At 37.8% G+C, this 21,580-nt stretch overlaps 1 protein-coding gene across 1 annotated transcript in view; it reads right to left on the reverse strand.

Annotated features, from left to right (window-relative positions):
• STK32B (serine/threonine kinase 32B) overlaps positions 1 to 21,580 on the reverse strand; it is a 367,871-nt gene that overhangs the window by 128,623 nt on the left and 217,668 nt on the right. Inside the window, exon 4 of the mRNA XM_072620203.1 lies at positions 7,671 to 7,844. Coding sequence (XP_072476304.1) covers positions 7,671 to 7,844 — 174 coding nt within the window. The remainder of the gene's footprint in view (positions 1 to 7,670; positions 7,845 to 21,580) is intronic.

Raw genomic sequence — 21,580 nt, forward strand, 5'->3', positions numbered from 1 at the left:
TGCAAGTATTTGACTGGGCTTGGGGGGAGAGCTCTAGCAAGTCTTTGATTCTACTCCACTATTTTTAGTCATCTTCCTCTTTAATTTGGTGAAAACATTGTAAAAAATACTGATTCAAATTGCTCTGAAAAGATCACTAGACTTGGATGCAGTTGATTCTGATTTGAACCAAAGCTTTGCTTTATACTAGCTCTGAAACCCTGGACAAGTCACAGCCTCTTTAAGTATGAGTTTTCTCAGCTATAAAATGGGGGCAGTAATACCTGCCTTACAATACCTACCATACAGTATTACTCTGAGATTAAGATAGGACGAAATAGGTAAAGTGTTTTGTAACAGTAATAGTGAAGTCTTTTTAAAATACATTATTATTGTACCGAGAATATTATATCAGTATTATAGTAGATACAGTGCCAGGCCTATAATCAGGAAGACCTGAATTCAAAGCCAGTCTCATACAATTACTAGCTGTGTAACCCTGGGCAAGTCACTTAATCCTGTTGGCCTCAGTTTCCTTATCTGTAACATGAACTGGAGAAGGAAATTGCAAAACACTCCATAACATTGCCAAGAAAACACTGAATTGGATCATGAAGAGTCAGATATAATTGAAAAACCATCATCAGTTAGGACAGCTCAGTCTCAGAGAAAACTAGATTAAAAACTGAATGGATTTACACCCCTAGATTCTGGGAATGGTTTCTGGAGTTCTGGTCTGGAGGGTGCAGTTCCATTTGGGAAGAGAGTATTAGCAAAAGAACTGATGGCAAACTGCCAGGGGATTAGAAAATACATGAAAGAGCCATGGATGGAGAGGGGGAAACCATGGCAGTGGCATTCACAGTATGTCGCTCTGGTTTCTCACTGTGTCAGAATAATGACTGTATCACCTGCTAGCTCCTTGACTTAGTGCATGAGTATGCTCAGTATTAGTGGTCTGGCACAATGGTTCATAATGTTTCTGAGCTCACACCCTCAACAGGCACCAGAATGTGGAGGAATAAGTGATAATGAGATCTAAGGTTAGTCTGAGCCTACAATGACTGAATGGTACCAGCTGAGCTTATTTCTGGTTTCTTGTCCCTAAAATAGTATGGCAGCACCAAGTTCCAACTCTACTAATGTGCTATGTGGCCTTAGTCACATCCTTTCCCACTTCAAATGCATGTCACAGGTTTCTCATAAATTTAATATGTCTGAAAACATTCTAGGCCAACCAAAGTGCCATAGTAAATGGGGAAAACATGACCCAGCAATACTGGATCTAGGCCTACATCCCAAAGAGATCATAAAAATGGGAAAAGGACCCACATGTAGAAAAATATTTATTGTAGCTCTTTTTGTGATAGCCAAAAACTGGAAATTGAGGGGATGCCCATAAATTGGGGAATGGCTGAACAAGTTGTGGTATATGAATATAATGGAATACTACTCTGCTGTAAGAAATGATAAACAGGTAGACTTCAGAAAAACCTTGAAAGACATATATGAACTGATGCTCAGTGAAGTGAGCAGAACCAGGAGAACATTGTACACAGTTATAATCACATTGTGCAATGACTGACTTTGATAGACTAAGCTCTTATCAGCAATACAAGGACCTAAAACAACTCCAAAAGACTCATGATAGAAAGTACCATCCATATCCACAGAAAGAACTATGGAGTCTAAATACTGATAGAAACATACTATTGGCTCTCCTTTTTTGTTTGGCTTAGTTTAGTTTTGTTTTGTTTCTCATGGTTCCTCACATTTATTCGGATTCTTCTATACAACATGACTAATGTGAAAATATATTTAATAAGAATATATATAGAGAGAGCCTTTATCAGATTGTACACTATCTTGGTGATGAGGGGAGAGAAGGGAGGCAGATAAAATTTTCAACCTGTGGAAGTGAAGGAAGTGACCAAAAAAGGGGAAAAAAATAAGACCATAGAAGAGGTTACTTTGCTGGTGAACAGGTATCTCCTTCCATCTTTTCAGATGAGGAAGAATAATGCATATTGTAAGAGGAAGTCAAGGCTTCTGCCTCCAGTACCTCCAAAATGAATATGAAATGGGACCAGGTCATAGAAGAGCTTGAAAAGCAAGTCAGCAGCTTGCTAAAGGAGAACTAAAAAAAATACTGAGGAAAATAACACATTTCAAAATAGGCTAACTCAATTGAAAAAAGAGGTCCAAAAAGCCAAAAGAGAAGAATGCTTTGAAAAGCAGAATTAGCCAAATGGAAAAGGAGGTTCAAAAGCTCACTGAACAAAATAGTTCTTTAAAAATGAAAGTGGAGTTCAGGGAAGTTAATGACTATACAATAAACCAAGAATTTCCAAAGAAAACCAAAAGATTGACAAAATAGAAGATAATGTGAAACATCTCACTGGAAAAACAATTGACCTGGAAAATAGATCTAAGAGAGACAATTTAAAAATTATGGAACTACCTGAAAGCCATGATCAGAAAAAGAGCATAGACATCATCTTTCATGAAATTATCAAGTAAAACTGCCCTGATATTCTGGAACCAGGGGGCAAAATAAATATTGAAAGAATCCACCAATCTACTCCTGAAAGAGACCCAAAAAGAGAAACTCCCAGGAATATTGTGGCCAAATTTCAGAGTTCACCTGTCAAGGAGAAAATATTGCAAGCAGCTAGAAAGAAACAATTTGAGTATTGTGCAAATATAATCAGGATGACACAGGATCTGGCAGCTTCTACATTAAGGGATCAAAGGGCTTGGAATATGTTATTCCAGAAGTCAAAGGAACTAGGATCAAAACCAAAAATCACCTACCCTCCAAAACTGAGTATAATACTTCAAGGGAAAAAATGTTTATTCAATGACATAGAGGACTTTCAAGCATTCATGATGCAAAGACTAGAACAGAATGGAAAATTTGACTTTCAAACACAAGAATCAAGAGAAGCATGAAAAGGTAAACAGGAAAGAGAAATCATAAAAGACTTTCTAAAGCTTAACTGTTTACATTTCTACATGGAAAGAAAGAATATATTTATAACTCTTGAGACTTTTCTCAGTATTTGGGTAGGTTGACAGATTATACACACACGCACACATACACACACACATAGATAGAGAGTACAGGTTGAGTTGAATCAGAAGACATGATATCCATAAAAAAATTAAATTAAATTAAGGGGTGAGAGAGGAAAATATTGGGAGGAGAAAGGGAGAAATGGAATGGGGCAGACTATCACTCATAAAATAGATAAGAAAAATCTTTTTCAATGGAGGAGAAAAGGGAAGAGATGAGAGGGGGAAAGTGAAGCTTAATCTCTTCACATATGGCTTAAGGAGGGAATAACATGCTCACTAAATTTGGTATGAAAATCTGTCTTACACTACGGGAAAGTAAGGGAGAAGGGGACAAGTGGGGTGAGGGGGATGATAGAAGAGAGGGCAAATGGGAGAAGGGAGTAACTAGAAGTAAACACTTTTGGGAAGGGACAAGGTCAAATGAGAGAATAGCAAAAATAGGGGGGACATGTTAGGATTGAAGGCAATATAGTTAGTCTTACACAACATGACTATTAAAGAAGTCTCTTGCAAAACAACACATGTATAACCTGTATTGAATTACTTGCCATCTCAGTGGGAATGGGTGGTGAGGAAGGGAGACTGAGAAGTTGAAATTCAAAGTATTAGAAATGAATGTTGAGAATTGTTATTGCATATAACTGGGAAATAAGAAATACAGATAATGATGTGTAGAAATTTATCTTGCCCTACAAGAAAAGAGAGAAGATGGGGATAAGGCAAGAGTGGGGTGTGATAGAAGGGAGGGCACATTGAGGGAAGGGGTAATCGAATGCAAGGTGTTATGGGGTGGGGGAGGGGAGAGATGAGGAGAAAAATTGGAACTCAAAATTTTGTGGAAATGAATGTCAAAATCTAAAAATAAATAAATAGAAGAATAAAAAAAGATTAAAGAGATGTAGGGGATGGATCTAAACAGCTTAGATGAAGTAGGTTTCTCTAAATGGTTTGATCTGAGTTTAGATCCTGCTTCTGGCATCCAAGTACCTCTGGGCAAGTAGCTTCACTTGTCTAATTCTCTGTTTTCTCATATATAATCATGAGAAAGTTGAACTCTCTGAGGTTCCTTTCAATTCTGCAGCTATCCTCCTATGATTTGTGAAAGTCGCTTACAAGTAAATTATTTTAGAAATATTCTATATGGAGGAGCCAATTCACTTTGTGAGCTTTTAAAATATACAATCAATTAGATATCTAAATCTTTCCCTGAAATTTTTTTTCTCAAATGAAAATCAGAGCTTTAGGGCAAATGGCACATGTTAATAGCCATTTAAACAGAAATACTCTTCAGAAGTAACTTGAAACATTTGTTTAAAATAGGAGAAAATACATCACACTTGTAGAACTATCACCTTCTTCAGAGTCTTTCTTTGGCCTTAGGGTGTTCATGGCCACTGCTTTCCAAGCAATGTAGAATTTGTTCTCCAAAACTACTTTGGTATGAATCCGATAATCAAGATATTATAAGCAGGCCCTCCCAGGGCAAAGAAAATTCCATATGATTTATCTGAAGCTGGTCAGGCTGATCAAGGGAGGCAGCTTGGGGTAATAGAAAACAGATTGGATGTGGAATTAGGAGATTCAAGAATAATCCTGAGAATAATATCAATAACATGAGGTATCACAGGGCGACTGGTAGAAATAGAGGGGTTTTGTCAAAAGAAGAGGAAGTCTCTTTTCCTTTTTGACATAGTAGAAAGGCCCCCTGCTAGAGTCAATTAGAGGATAGAACAAAACCCTGGCTCTGGAGTCAGGAGGACCTGAGTTCAAATTTGACCCCAGGCACTTCTTAATACTATGACCCTGGAGAAGTGACTTGACCTCTGCTTGCCTCAGTTTTGTCATCTATAAAATGGGGATAACAATAGCACCTATTTCCCACTGTTGTCATGAAAATCACATGAGATAATATTGGTAAAGCCCTTTTCAAACTTAAAGCACTATATATGAATTCAAGTTACTATTATTATCATTATTAAAGTTGTTTTGTGCTATTTATATAAATGTAATTAATATAAAATGTCACCTCAAGGGCTGATTTTGTTTTTGTCTTTTGGATTTCTAATATTCTACGTATTGACTTGTACAAAGTGTTTAATTAGAGTTATCTGAATGGGATTTTGCTGTTGAATATACATTTGTTTAGTAATTCAGAGACTACAAAATGCCTCTAGAAATGGTTATCTTATTTAATGCCCTCCATACTTCTCTGACATAGGCAGAGCAATCATCAGTACTCCCTTTTGTTCCTTTTTTTTCTTTTCTTTGCCCCAAGGCAATTGGTGTTAAGTGACTTGCCCAGGGTCATATAGTTAGAGTCAGAGGTCTCATTTGAACTCAGGACCTCCTGAATCCAAGGCCAGTGCTCTATCCACTGTGCCACCTAGCTGCCCCATTTCTCCCATTTTATCGAAGAGAAAAATGAAACCCACTGAAGTTATGGGACTTCTGCAAGCCCACACAGATCTGCTAGATGATTGCAGGACGAGTGTCCTTCATACTAAGACTGGATCAATAGCCAAGGAATCTATTTGAGCTGAGCTGTTAGGGAAGGAAAGTATGGATAGAGATACACACTGATGCACTTTACTGATGTACACTAAAATAGGAAGGTAGATCATCAGAACTAGGCCTAGAAAAGCAATAGAGGGTAGGTGAGGCAGCAGGGGCTGGAGATCCAAGGGAACAGCAGGAATTGGCTTAAATAACCATCTGTGGGGGTGAGGGGGCTGGAGAATCATCTGGTGTGAAAACTACCTCCACTGTCAGTTTAGCAACTCATCAGGAAATCTCTCTACAACAGAGTTGACAAATTGTCACCTACTTTTATATGTAGTCCCATAGGGAGGTATTTACTACTTTCTGGAAGAGCCCAGTCTATATCTGGATATCCACAATTTAGGGAAAGTTTTTTTCCACCTAAATCAAATAAAAGCTTCCTTTTTGCAGCTTTCACCCCATGATTCCTGTTTCTACCATCTGAGGCCAAGCAGAACAAATCTATCCCTCTTCCATAAGACTACCTTTCAGATGTTTGAAGATAGCTGTCATATCTTCCCTAAACCTACACTTCTCTAGGATAACTTTCCCTGGTTACTTGAACCAATTCTTATATTGGACAAGCTCAAGGTCTTTCTTTACCACCCTTCTCTCAACATGCTTCTCTCAATGCCCTTCCTAAAACAGAAGAACCAAGGAATCTCCCATCACTAGGGTTCTTCAAGCTTAGGGTGGATGACAACTTAAAGATGTTATAGAAAGGATTTAGACGTGATCTGAAATGTATTTTTTTGTCTTGAAAATATATGATTGTTTATTGTTCACTGAGTCTTTGAAGCATCGAGAACTAAAACCAGCCTATTTAAATAAATAAACTTGATGATTCTTCACATTCACATGAATGGGCATGCACCAAGATCTCAGAGGTCTTTCTGTCCAACTTGTATTCAAACCTTAGTCCCTACTATATCATTCCAGACAAATGGGTATGCAGCGTCTACTTGAAGACCTTTAGAGGAACATGCCCCCTTTTGAGGAAATACAGCTCACTTTAGGGCCACTTATCTTTGCTGGGGAGTTTCTTCTTATACGAGCCAAAATCTGTCTCTCTGTAACCCCCAATCAAAGCTCCTAGTTCTGCTGTCTGGGGTCAGGTTAAATATAGCTAATCCTTTTATCTTTCAAATTATAAAACAGCTAGGCAGTACAGTGGCTAGAGTGTTAGACATGGAACTCTTCCTGAGTTCAAATCTAACTTCAGATACTTACTAGTTGTGTGACACTGGCCTAGTCACTTAACCCTGTTTGCCTCAGTTTCCTCATCTATAAAATGAGCTGGAGAAGGAAATGGAAAACCACTCCAATCTCTTTGCTAAGAAAACTCCAAAATGGGGTCAAAAAGAGTCAGACACAAATGAAAACAACTGAACAGCAAGAAGTATTGTCACTAAATCCTCGAGGTTAAATATATCTTATCAGAGACCAGAGGAGTGGAGTGGGTAGAGTGCTAGACTTCAAGACGGGAAGGCTATGGTTCAGATTTCTCCTCTGACATGCATTGGCTAGGATGCTTAACATCCTCAAGTCTCAATTTCTTCATTATATAATGAGGCCTAGATAGGATCTGAGGTCCCTTCATCCTCTAACTCTATAATCCTATGATTTGGTTTCAGATCTTGGCTTTTCTATGTATTTGGGAAGTAACTTCCCCTCTCTGGCCTTCAATTTATTTCTCTATAGAACAGTGAGGTTGGAATGAATGACCTTTAAGGTCCTATCCAGTTCTAACTCCATTTATTTTCTAATTCCATGAAGGCAGGAAAGCATTATGGGATCATAGGACATGCTGGAACTTGAACACAAAATCTGATCAAATAATATTCCCAAGAATAAAAGAGTTTCCATGATGCAATAATCAATTAATAAATTATTTTCGTGCCATGGGGAGCAAAAAGCTTTTCATTCCTCAGCTAATGAACAGCATAAAAGTTTAATGCCCTTTCTACCTCAATATAGAAGATTTTTCTCACCTCTTCCATAAAATACCTAGAAACAGGAAATAAAATTTGTCTTATTACAGTGACCTCTTCTGCTCTTCCCCAAATTAAGCTTACCTGTGGATTATATGGTATCTCTGCAGGTAATCAAGGGAAAGGGCCAGCTCACAGATATAGAGTTTCACAGTCCCTTCGTTGAAATGCACATTTTGTTGTAGATGGTAACGGAGATCCCCTCCCAGAAGCAAATCGACCACCATGAACATGTCTTCCTCATCTTGAAAGGAATACCTGGAACCAAAGAATCCTAAAATGTTAGAGTTGGCAGGAATTTCAACATCTTCTAGTTCAACTCAACTGAAACCCAGGACAGGGAGGCCCACACAGAGGGAAGGGAGAAGAAGCAGAAGACAAAGGAAAGGAAGGGGAAACAAGTATAAGCACCTACCTTGTGTCAGACACTACACTAAGTACTTTCCAAGTATTTCATTTGATCTACATAGCAACCCTGCCCCATAGATAATATTATTATTCCCATTTTACAGTTGAGGAAGCTGAGGCAGAAGGAAGTTAAGTGACTTGCCCAGGGTCACACAACTAGTAAGTGTCTAAGGTCAGATTTGAAATCAGACCTTCCTGATTCCGGGCCCAGAGCTTTATCCACTGTGCCACCTAACTAATTATTGCAGATATTTTTCTACTCATCCAAGAGAGAGAAGATGTTTTCTCTTCGTCAGTTGCTTTCTGTCAATCACCTCATATAGTATATGTAAAACCAAGAATTCAATTCAATTCAAATTAATTCAATTCAACCGATATTAAGTACTACTTATCTGCAGGTAACTACACTGTACATTGGGGATGCAATGATAAATACATAACATCTGCCCTCAAGGAGCTTAAAGTCTACTAAAAAGATAGCTTTGATGTGGCAGAATTAACACTGGTTTAGATCCAAGAGGTCTGGGTTTGATTCCAGCTCTGCCATTTACTCATTGAATAACCTTGGGCAAATATTTTCAATTCCTTCAGTTTCATATTCTGTAAAATGGGGATGATTATACCTGTAGGATCCACCCTACAGAGTATCTGTGAGGGTTGCAAAAGAAGTTACAGAAAACTCTTTAAGCCTGCAAGCATGTTGTATGAGTGTCTACTTATTGTTAGGGGAATTTAGGAGGCATGCAAGCAAGTGTAATGTGAAGTGAAGTTTGATAAATGCAAACAAATGATTCCAAAGTATTGTAAGGAAATTTGGGGAAGTGGAAATAGCAGTATGGTAAACTGAAGAGACTTGTGGATTTGCAGTTAGACAACTTTAGTTCAAATCCTGGTTCTGCCTATTACTACTTATGTGACCTTAGCCAGTCAATTGCATTATCTATAGGAGTAAGGAGAATGCATTAGAAGAACACTAAGGTGTCTTCCAGCTTTGAGTTCATAATTCCTTTGATGCATCAAGAAAGTCATTCTTTCCTTGTCTTTTTCTTTTGTTTTGTTTTGTTTTCTTGGTGGGGGGCAGACGATGCAATTAGGGTTATGTGGCTTGTTCAAGGTCACACAGCTAATATGTGTCAAGTGTCTGAAGATCCTCCTGATTCTAAGGCCAGTGTTCTATTCACTGTGCCACCTAGCTGCCCCTCTTTTCTTTAATAATATTTTATATTTTTCCCAATTACATATAAAACCAATTTTTAATATTTATTTCTTCAAAATTTTGAGTTCCAAATTCTCTCCCTTCTCCTCATCCCCTTCCTGAAATAGTAAGCAATTTGACATGGGTTACACATTTTTAATCATGCAAAACATATTTTCATATTGGTCATGTTATAAAAGATCTCACAAACAACAACACAACCACACAAAAACACACAAAAATAAAGAAAATGAAAAAATTGTATGTTTTGACCTGCATTCAGACTCTGTCTGGAGGTGGACAGCATTTTTCATCACGAGTCAAGGAAGTCTTTAGGGAGGGCATAGAACCATGGCAAACTCTTGAAAGAAAGTTGTGACAAATGAGTAAAGGGGGGAAATGATCTGAGCAAATGTAAAGAGGCAAGTCAAAGAAGACAAGGGAAAAGTAATTGATCCAACTTGGCTGGAGTATACAGTATGCAAAGGGAATATGACAGAAATATGCATGTAAAGACAAGTAGGAGGCAGACTGTAAATGACTTCAAATATGAGTTGGAAATGTCTATATTTTATCCTAAAGGCAAAGAGGAGCAACTGAAAGTTTTTGAATGATAAAGAAATGTTGACTGGCCTGCACATTATGAAGATTTTTTTGATGTATGGGCAAAGGATGGATTGGAATAGAAGAGACTGGAGATGGGGATGATTAGAAGGCTGTTACAATAGTCTAGGAGGACACAATGACATCCTGATCTATGATGGTAGAATTATGACTGGAAAGAGAGAGAGATACATTAGATTGCTGGTATGGAGGTAGATTTGACAGTACTTAGAAACAATTTGGATGTAGAGGCTGAAGCAGCAAGGAAATCAAAGAAAACTGAAATTTTGAATTAGGATGACTGAGAGAATAGTGATGTTTTCATTAGAAATAGAGAAATTGAAAAGAGAGGTAGGTTTTGAAAGTTGGTGACTTCAGTTTTTGACAGTGTTAGGTTTAAGCTACTAGGTGAAGATCTCTAGTAGACAGTGAGAAATTCTCTGCCTTTGTAGGTGGTCTTTATACAGGCCCATTTTACAGATGAAGACAATGATCCTGAAAGAGGTTAGTTGATTTACCCAGGGTCACACAGCTTATAAGAGTCTGAGACATGGTCTGAACTCTGATCTTTCTGACTTGAAGTCTAACACTCAGCCACTATACTGGAAGAATGGAGCATAGGATGCAGCCTCTGAAAGATGTCTGCATTTATGGGGTAGGAGGATAACGATGAATGAGCAAGGGAAATTGAGAAAAAAAGTGGTTGTACGGATAGGAGTAACTGGAAAGAAGCATCATGGAAATGCGGAGAACATATACAGGATTAAGTGGCAATCAACAGAGTTAAATGATGCAAGGAAGTCAAGAAAAGCATAAAGACCAAGCAAATGTCAGTGGATTTTGCAATTAAGAAGCTATTTGTGGAAATGGGCTCTCCTGGCTGCCTTCTCGTTGCCCCAGCAAAATGATCAACAGTTGACTATGCCAAGAACTGTACTTTACACTTAGGTCTTGATTAGTGTGAATAATGAATCCCATGATGGAGTCAAGTGTATTTGAATGTACATTATTCATAGTTACAAGTATGAAAAATGTATAATTGGTCCCAGCCTAATGGACATATGCTGGACAAATAAATACCAATGACTATTCCACAGAATTCATTATTTGCACTAATCAGGATTTAACTGTAATAGTCCCATTCTGCCTCGATACCAGAGCCAGTGTTGACATTTCTAGGGAGATGTAGGTCTCCTTCTCAGTTGCTGGTCTCCTATATAACAGTGTATATACAAGAACTATTGACTTAGGAAGGAATCAATGAATTGAATTTCTTGGTCCCAGATAACAATGCTGGGGGAGAGAACAACTATCTTCACAGCTCTCCAGAAATGAGCAGCTCGAAGCTACCCTGTTGCAGAAGGAGGAAGAATTTGCTAGATTACATGAGGAAAACAACAGCCTCAGACAATACCTGAATTTGACTTTCGGGGAATGTCTTCAAGAGAGAGTCAAGAAATTGCTGATGCAAAATAAACCCACCTAGGTCTAAAGATGTATCAAATGTGAGAAGAGAGAAGGTATTCTACTATAGCGCACCCCCCCATCACAAGAATGTCAGGAGGAATGAGTTGCCTGAGGAGCAACAAAGTTTTCATAGATTCTGAAAACCTTTGGATTCAAAGACTTTTTTACACTATCAGTGATGCTATGCCCACTAAATCAAGTGTCCCTGTTCTTCCAGACTGAGAAGGGTATGCTCCCAAAGTTTCCTGATGAAGAGACCAACTTTGACTCCTCCAAAGGTCTACCTGTTTCTTATGATAATGGCCAGGTAACACCCTTGTATCACCCATGTAACCACTAGGAAAAGGATAGTCCTTCCTCTCTAGTAAATAGAGTCCACCTGTGTTTTGTTTTGTAATTTTTACAAACCAGGCCTCACCTTTGTTCCATATCTTTCTCCCCTTTCACATCATCTAGATATATCTTCAATGTCTCACCCAACAAAAAAATGTGGCCTTTCTTGAGTCCCTGAGACTCCATTGTTAACCCTTCCAAAGGGACAAGCTTTTGTACAGTGACATGAAGGAAATGAAAAGGTTTCTTGGATTTCCAAGCAATCTTCGGAAATCTATTCTCCAATGGAGATCATTGTCATAAACCAACTGAGTGTTTTAAAGACCCTTCTTGCATTGGATCCTCACACTTTTGGACTAGAAGTTATACTGAAAAGTTCTTTGCCACCTGTCATTTTAAAATTGAATGATCTCCCCACTCCTCCTTCCCCCTAAATCTCTAGGATATTATTTTTTCACATACAGACAGAAACATATCTGTTACTCTTTCACATATCCTGTGGTTTATTTAAATAGAGACACTGTGGTTAATTTACTCCTTTAGACACTGAGCTAGAAAAGTGAATTTTGAATTTTGAAAATATATTTTTCCTAGGTATCTAAGGTTGAAACATAAGTACCCAGCTCCAATTATTACTCCTCAAAGAAGTTATTAGTAATTTTTTAGAAAACAATTTCAGTAAAGTGGCAATAATGGAAGTTAGATTGCAAGGTGTTGCGAAGTGAGGAAATGGAGATAAATACAAGTGATGCTAGTATTTTTTTAAATGAAAATGTGAGAGAAAGAAAGTATGAATTAGACTCAGGGTGGTAAAGCTGTGTCCTTGAGGCCCTAGGTTCCCAAGTGCAACCCTTTGACCGAATCCAAACTTCAGAGAACAGGTCAGGGATCTGGCAGCACTTGATGACCTAGAGGACCACTTGTGGACTTGAGGCCACAGGTTCCACACCCCTGAACCAGACCTTTACCCAAATGAGAGGAGGAGATAGTTATCCCTACCACATCTTGACTTTCCCCATCACAGTTTTGATATATCACAGGTCAACATTAGAAATTAAATAAAAATTTTGAGGGAGTTTTGCAGAAGCTGCAGATGACATACAAAAGTCAGTAGATGACAGAAAAAGTTTAGAAACTCAGAAATGCATAAAATATACTATAGTATTGTATAATGTCAATATAGTTTATCTTTTAACATCATAATAATTCAGACTTCTTTATTTTCCCTTATGAAGGGAAAGTAAAAAATTTTATGCAGATTTTCCAGATCACAGCAGCACCATGACCCTAAATCCCTGTGATGTGGAAGGGATAACTAAAGATAGAAATAAATAGAATGATTTAAGTACCTAAGCACAACCTTTGACATAAAAAGATTTTTATCAATCTCTACATTTAATACTCTTATCTGACATACTAGTGATAGGTCTACATACTCTTGGCTAAAGGGACCCTTCCCATGTCTGGCCTTCAGAAAAAGGAAGGAAATAAAAGTGCCTACTATATGTCAGGTATTGTGCTAAGTGCTTTTTAAAAACTTTTTTATTTTTACAAATATTATCTCTTTTGATCCTCACAACAACTCTGTGAAGTAGGACACTTTTTTACATTTTACAGTTGAGGAAACTGAGGCCAAGGTTAAGTGACTTGCCCAGGGTCAAATAGCTAGTAAGTGTTTGAGGCTAGATTTGAAAGCAGGTTTAACTGACTCCAGGCACAACACTCTATCAATTACACCAGTAGCTGCTTGTGGTCTGTATGGGGCCATTTTCCTGAGCTTCAGTTATATGCTTAATTTCATTCCTCAGAAATAGAGCAAGATTGAGATCCAAAGGTGGTGGTGAAGAAAAGCACGTCTACTGATGCCCTTTTTTTCAAGGGAATAGTCCATTGGTAGCTTGTATGTTCTTCATAAAACCTATAGTTAACTTAGAAGTAGGTGCAGTTATATTTGTGTTCCTTGAAATTCATAATGGAACATGAAATGAAATCCATAATCCAACATGCACAAGGGGAACAATAATGCAGGGCAGTATATCTATGGGTCTACAGTGTCAAAAGAATGGCAGTACAAATACTTCTTTATGACCAAGAAGCACATTATCAACTAGATATGAGCTCTTTCTCCTCAGATCTCTCATACCACTTGATTTGTACTTCTAGCACACCCTTATCACATTCTAGTTTGAATTATAATTGTCTTCTCTTCCTTTAATTACCTACTATGTGCCAATCCATGAAGGGATAAACAATGAGTAAGATTTAGGTTCAAAAACTTCTTTGAGCCTGTTTTACTCATTTTTTTGTCTCTTTCCAGGTCTGGCACCTAGCAGGTAATTAACATATGCTTATTGAGTTAAATTGAAAGTGTGTCTGGATGGAAAATCCAGAGTTATGAACAGGGCATTCTAGTATATTCAGTATGAAAGAAAAGCTCAGCTATTTGCAACAGTATGTGACTAGATAAACATTATCGGACTAAAGAGAAACCTCAGGACAGAGAAATAACAGACGCAATTTCATTTTCTCACTAGACAGTCTACCAGGCACTATTGAAACTTGACAATAACTGTGATTTGATAAACTCCAAACTCACAGAAAAGCTATTCAAGTGATCTCACTCAGACATCAACGAGAGCATTTTGGAAGACTATCATTGTTTTAGAGGGGAACTTGGGACCTGGGTAAATTTAGATAGAAAAATGACAACCCAAAAAGAAAATGTTCTCAATAATTCAGGTTATGCCCCTGGCCTTATTTCAGAAGCATATTCTACTCTGAGACAGAGCATCTGATTCTCATGAAGACAAAATATTATTGTCTGAAATAGAAAATGACCTTTAATTTACTTTTTTTTGTGTTAGTGCGGCATTCACAATGACTTTGTTCAGTTGTCCCTCCGGTTCCATCTCCAACTGAAATTGTAATGACATTTTCATAATAACCACACTCATTTCCCATAGAAATGATTGATATCTCACAATCCAAACAGTCTCTTTGGCAGCAGCCTTTTCTGAAATCTTAGTGCGACATGAGAGGGATGAGTTATGCAGAAGAAAAATTCCAGCTTAGGCAGCGATTATCTCTAGCAATTGGCAGCACTGAGGGCATATTTAAACGGCATCTGAAAGTTGGTCTATAAGCTGCTCCTATCGAGTACCCACTCTAGAGAGTACACCAGAGTGGATACCATGAGATGTTAGTGCAGAAAGAAAATCACAAAACAAGAATTCACATTTCTCAGACTGAAGACCTTACCTGTTGCTTCATCACTGGATGGAAGGGAGTCTGGGTTCTCAAATGCTAGATCTGCAAAGCATAAACTATGGAATGTCTTACCAAACTAGAAGGGCTTCATCAAAGATATTGATAAGATTTATTAAGTGGGCACCATGCTAAGCTCTAGGGATATAAAAGAAGGCAAAAGATAGTCCTACCCCTCAAGGTACTGACAATCTATTGTCTTCAAGTATGGGTTGCAATGTGTGTCATTTCTTAAATGGGGAGAGACTCATCTTCAGAGATCTGGCCATCTATAGGGATGACTTTTTTTTTAAACATAGCAACTTAAAAAGTTCATGAAGGATCATATCTGTAGGTAAGGGGTGGGGGAGTATAACAAACATAGCAAAGAAATCATAGACCTTTGAAAGTATCTAAGTATAATCCAAGAGAATGAGAACCCTCATTTAAATTAGATGCAAAGTGAACAGAAATGCATGCGTGTGTGTGTGTGTGTGTGTGTGTGTGTGTGTGTGTGAGAGAGAGAGAGAGAGAGAGAGAGAGAGAGAGAGAGAGAGAGAGAGAGAGAGAGAGAGAGAGAGAGAGAGAGAGAGAGAGAATTCTAAACTGAGTGCTGCAGAAGTTAAAAAAAAATCACTTGGGCCCTAAGTAGATTAGATGATAGATGAACTCAATTGGCTGCCCATCTACCTGCAAGCTGTATCTTGACAAAATATATTTTTCATTCACTTGTTTTTTCTCATATGGATAGCACCCACTTGAGGACGTCAAGACTATTCTTTAGGGCAGGGGCTTTTAACCTGGGGTCTGTGAATATAAATATTTACATAATTCATATATATATATTTATACATACATACAGAGAGACATATATACATATACTGTACACATCTTCCTTCCAATTTAATTGATAATATTGGTAATATGCTACAGTCCACCTAACCTGCTTCATGGCTCATTGGAAAGAGTCACTCAAAGCCAAGGCTTTAGAATCAGTGGAGCTGCCTGAGCCATCTACCATGCAAATGACCCTGGGGCAAAACACTTCACCTCCATAAGCCTCCGTTTCCTCCTTTCTAAAATGAGGGAGCTGGTCTAAGGTTTTACCCTATGACCAGAAAACTGACAAAGTTGACAAAAATGGATATAGTCAATGTTGGAAGCGCAACAGGCAAACAAGCACACAAACATGGATACAGCTGTGACTTTATGCAGTCATTCCAGAGAAATAATTTGGAATTGTACTGGAATAGTCACTTAACTATTTATATTTTTTTTGCCCTGGAGCACCCAGTACTTGGCTAATACCTAAGGAGATCAAAGACAAAAATAAAGATTTCAGAATATATACCAAGGTATTCTTAGCAGGGTTTTAGAAAAAAAGGCAAAAGCAAAAAGTCCATCGGAGTGGATGGATAAAATCAGGGCATGTAAATGTACCGGAAATAACATTACACTATAAAAACAAGAACAAATGAAATGCAGAGAAATGCAGAAATGCTTTAAGAACTGATGTAAAGCAAAGTAAGAGTAACTTGGAAAATTATGAACATGAGGACCCTAACGATGCACATGAAAAAGATGACGAAACTCAGCTGAAGGCTTTGTAATTTTTATGACTAATTGTGACTTTATATCACCCACCTTTTATTGAAGAAGTGGGGGACTGAAGATGCGGAATATGACCCTACTGTCAGAAACAGTTGCTCTCTTGGTTAGTTTTACTTAACTGGTTTTCTTTGTTATGAGGGAAGGCTCACTGAAAGGAAGAAGGGAGGGAGGAGTGGTATATCTACAAATGACTGGTGGAAAACAAAAAGCATGGATATAACTATTTTTTTTTATTTTAATGAGAGGATTGGATTAGATGATAACCTCTAAAGTAACTTCCACATCTAAATCTGTCTTCTAGCTCCAAATTTATGAGCCATGCATTTTTTATTGCTTTGGGGGCATTTGCAATTCTGATTCTTCTGAGACTGTATCACTCCATGGTAAATAGAATTTATTATTACCAAAAGAATATTGGTGGAATTTTTTAATGAGTGTTAGTGACAGGGAGCAGCTTGGGACCACTCAAATACTCTAGGCCCAGGTCATGGTTCATCTGCATCGCTTGGCCAAAATAGATTAGCTGATAGATGAACTCAATTGGCCGCCCATCCACCTACAAGCTGTATCCTGACAAAATGTATTTTTCATTTGCTTGTTCTTGTTTTTTTTCCTCATATGGATAGCACCCACTTGTGGAGGTCTCGACTATGCTTTAGGGCAGGGATTCTTAACCTGGGGTCTGTGAATGCATACGTAAGTCGATACATGTATATATATATATATGTATATATACACACACACACATATATATATACACACACACACACTATCTATAAAGAGAGATATAAATATAGACATATACACATGTGTGTATATATTTACAAAATTCACAATTTAATAATTATATATAATTAAATTTTGATGTAATTGGTTTTCACTGGATTCTTAAGTATTTCATTTTATGCATTTAAAACCATTTTTCTAAAAAGGGTTTCCTAGGCTTCACCAGACAGCCAAAGGGGTTCAAGATACAAAAAAAAAAAGAACATCTGTTTAAGACTAATCATGGATGTTACTGGAAAAACTCTATAATATTCTGAGGCTAAATGCAGTCAACGCAAGGCCATCCGCAAACAGGCACATCTTGACCTCATCAGCTCTAAGAAATCCTTTTATCCCCACTCAAGACATTTTCCACAACTCTAGTAAATCATTTTGGTGAGATATATACTATAAACTATATAGTTTATAGCTGGGGGAAAAGGAGGAAAGATAGGGGCCCTGCCCTTAAAAAGATTACAGTGTTTTAAAGAAATGAGATGCAAATAGTGCAGCATTTGGAACATATTGGGTACTGAATAACATTTTTTTTAACCATCATCCATCCATTCATCCATCCATCCATCCATCCACCCACTCATTCATATAGAAAAAAACTCATATCTTATGTTGGTGTAACTCTTACAATCTACAACTATGATTACTATTATAACTATTCAGAATTCTGCTATTCCTTTCTCTCCCTCTTACTTTCTGAGTTAAGAGAAGTGGATATGACCCAAGATAATTCATTCTGAAATTAGCTGCCTCAAGTTTACCCTAGAGGACAGTTCTCAGAAAGTAGCACATATCAAATATTCTGATCTCCTATGGCTTGCTTTTCTGTGCACCTGCAGAAAAGTAAAAAACAGAAAACAAAATTTCCATAGCTTCCTCATACCACCTCACATGTTATACAGTCTTCAAGAGGAAATAATATAGAGCAGTGAGCTCATCATGCATGTGTATTTCCATGTGATTTTCACAGGTTATCATCTATTGATAGAAGATTGAAAAAGACACATGCCAGCTGGTAGAAATTCAATAATGGGAAAACGGTCCTGTGGCATCTCTCTTGGTCCATGTGCAAAGGACTTTTCTAGCTGGCATCAGGTTGGCTCCATATGATTTTCTTAACAGTCGCAATTATCATGTTCCTTTACTCCCCTTGCACTTCAGCCCTCAATGCTTTTAAAGATACTCTAATGTTCTCTTACTCTAAAGCTGTTCAAGGAACCAGAGGAGCTCTGGGTGAGGAGACCAGAAGAGGAAGTGATGTGATACAGAGGTGGCAGATAGTGGGTGCCAACATCAGAGTAAAAGGGATGAAAATGATGATAACCGTAGCACTTATATGTTGTTGTTATCAAGTCATTTCCGTTCTGTCCAACTCTTCAGGACCCCAGTTAGAGATTACTTGAGAAAGGTACTGGAGAGGTTTGCCATTTCCTTTTCCAACTCCTTTCACAGATGAGCAAACTGAGGCAAATAGGGTTAAATGACTTGCCCAGAGTCACTTAGCAGATAAGGGTCTGAGGTCAGATTTGAACTCACGTCTCCAAGCCCAGTGCTCTATCCATTGCACCAACTAACTACTCAATACTTACATAGTGCTTTAAAATCTATAGTGTATTTTACATGTTATCTATTTGTTCCTCATGTTGCTGGGAGGTAAGTTATTATGCCCTTTTTGCTGGTGAAGAAACTGAAGCCAAGAGAGGTTAAGAGGCTGGCTCAGAGTCACACAGCTGTAAGTGTCTTCAGTGGATAGAGTGTTGGATCTGTGTCTAGATTTTGCCTCAGAAAAGTGCTCTTTGTGTAAGCAAATCACATAATATCTGTCAGCCTCTACTTCCTCATCCATAAAATGGGTATTATGATAATAGGATCTACATCTATAGTATGTTCATCTATTATGAACATCAAATAAAATACAAAAATACTTTATGAACCTTAAAGAACTATGGAAATACTGGTTAATATCATCATCATCATATTATTATTGACTAAAAGTCCCACACTCTATCCTCTATACCACCTATGTGTATTTTATTAAATTAATAAATGGATAAAAGGACTTAAGATCCTAGCATGGTTCCTAGCTATCAGTCCTTTTCCTGATATTCAATGATGTGTTAGCTCCGGCCTGAAGAAGTCAAAGTTCTCCATTAATAGACAGCAAAGATCAGGGAGCTTGTGTGCACTGAATTCCAGTCCACCTCAGATTCTGAAGTCTAGACTCATATGAATGTATTAAGACTCTGACTCCAATATACAGTTTCTATAACTGTTGACCAGTTCTGTGAGAAGGTTGATTGGAATCTCCTATCACTACTATGCTGTTACATTCTTTTTTCTATTCAGGAGAATATTCAAATTAAATGATGATTTGGTAACACACTAGCTGTGTGACCCTAGGAAAGTCACACAACCACTCTGAGTCTCAGTTTCATTGCCTTGAATGAAGGGGTTAAATTATTGCCACTAAAATCCCTTAGTTATTCCCCCAGACCTATGATCCTATGACATGGTAAGGATAAAACAACACCATCCCAAAATGGGGCTGATAGAAGAAAATGAAAAGAAAACTGCTATAGGAATGATTTAGATTCCATGTACAAACTATTTCCTGGAGCAAAGGTCACAAGCAACATTGAATTAGTGGGATAACATGAAAAGAGACATTACATAGCATTGCAATGTTGTCAAACTGACTAGTTTGAATGTTCTATGGATGCTAAAAAAAAATGGGATATAAAGAAAGACAAATATGTTGACTTTGATGATTACCCTTTCCTTAAAAAATATAAAAGCCACATAGCAAGCAAAAGACACTAGAACCCATCTTATCCAGCAAGTACATGCTAAGTAGAGACCTGACAGTAGAGGGCATCACTAATTCTCCAACAACAAACCTATGCTGCCTAGGGTTGCCCATCTAAGAAGTGTCTAAGGCTGCATTTGAACTCATTTCTTCCTGCTTCTAAGACCTAACACAAAGCTTTCCTGTACATTTGGTTACTCTTCCATGAAGAAGACCAAAGCATGTGAATGTAATAGCGGACTAATGAGAGCGCTGCAATATCCATTTGGAAGAGGCTGGAGATATTGCTTCCAAAAAGGCCTGATGATATGTAATGAAAAGTTCTACTCCATAATTCAGAGCATATATAGGCATTCTGCAACTGGTTCCAGTCTGTTAGCCATATAGTATAAACAAAGACTGGTGTTTGGCTACTGAACCGGAACTGGGGTGGATCCAAAAGGCACTAGCCAGGCAAAGCAAATCTCATGGTCTTCCTCATTCTTGCCTGAGTGCTGTTTGGGTGAAAGTCTGCAAGTGTCTGGATGGGGAAAAGCCTTGGAACCTCAATCTAGGGTCAATATGTAGCTGATGAATAAGACCATCTGTTCCTTGCCTCCTTGTATTTGATCTTTCCTGCCTTTAGATGGAATATTAGAGACAGCCATGACCTCAAGAGTTGTGAAAGGTCAAACAAGACACAAGGTCCAAGAGTCAGAGTCCCAGCTACAATTTGCTAGACCAGAGGCCAGGAATCCTGCATTGCCTGTTTTGCATTTGGACGTGAACTTGATAGGAATGAATGAAATGGAGAAACCGCAAAAAATCGAATCCCACTCCAAAGTGATCTAGAGGAACGTCTATCTTCAGGTGTTGGTAGAGGGAAAGAGGGAAATGAATGTTCTGTTACATCTTCTGAGCAAATATCCATTTGTAAAGGCTCATTCGTAGTAATTGATTAAATAAAGCTAGGACACTAATCACTAGTGGTTAACACTGAGCAGAATATGAGCATGGGAGTTTGAACCAATAGCATTAGAAAATTAGCAACAACCTCTCAGGGAATACCCCTAAAACTAACAAAGAATGGAAGGGCATAAAAGGGTTTCATGTCAGTACTAACAGAGGTAGCATCCACATTTATGAGATCATGGTTTCACCGAAATAGTGCAACATTCAACAGGCTACAAGTTTTGGCCCAAGTGACTTTATATAAAACCTGAAAGTGGTACATAATCAGATTTTTCTTTTTTGTGCATATGTATACATACATGTATACATGCATATTTTCCCCTTCAAAATAGGGTTTAGGTCATTGTAGATTACAGATTGTATTTGATAGCAGTTCCTATGGCATATATGTAACTATATCTGTTTCAAAGTAGTAGAGAATGATTACCCAAAAGCCAAATCATTTGGGAATTTGGACTGTAATTATAGTACATATGCCTATAACGTGATACTTTCTTCATAACTGTGAGGAAGATCATGAAGCACTAGTATAATCTCTATTTTATAAATAAATGAGGCCCTAGAAAATTAAGTGGCTTGTCCAAAGCCATACAGTTA

This window comes from Notamacropus eugenii, chromosome 6 (genome assembly GCF_028372415.1).
Source record: "Notamacropus eugenii isolate mMacEug1 chromosome 6, mMacEug1.pri_v2, whole genome shotgun sequence".
In the NCBI taxonomy this organism is placed as follows: domain Eukaryota; kingdom Metazoa; phylum Chordata; class Mammalia; order Diprotodontia; family Macropodidae; genus Notamacropus; species Notamacropus eugenii.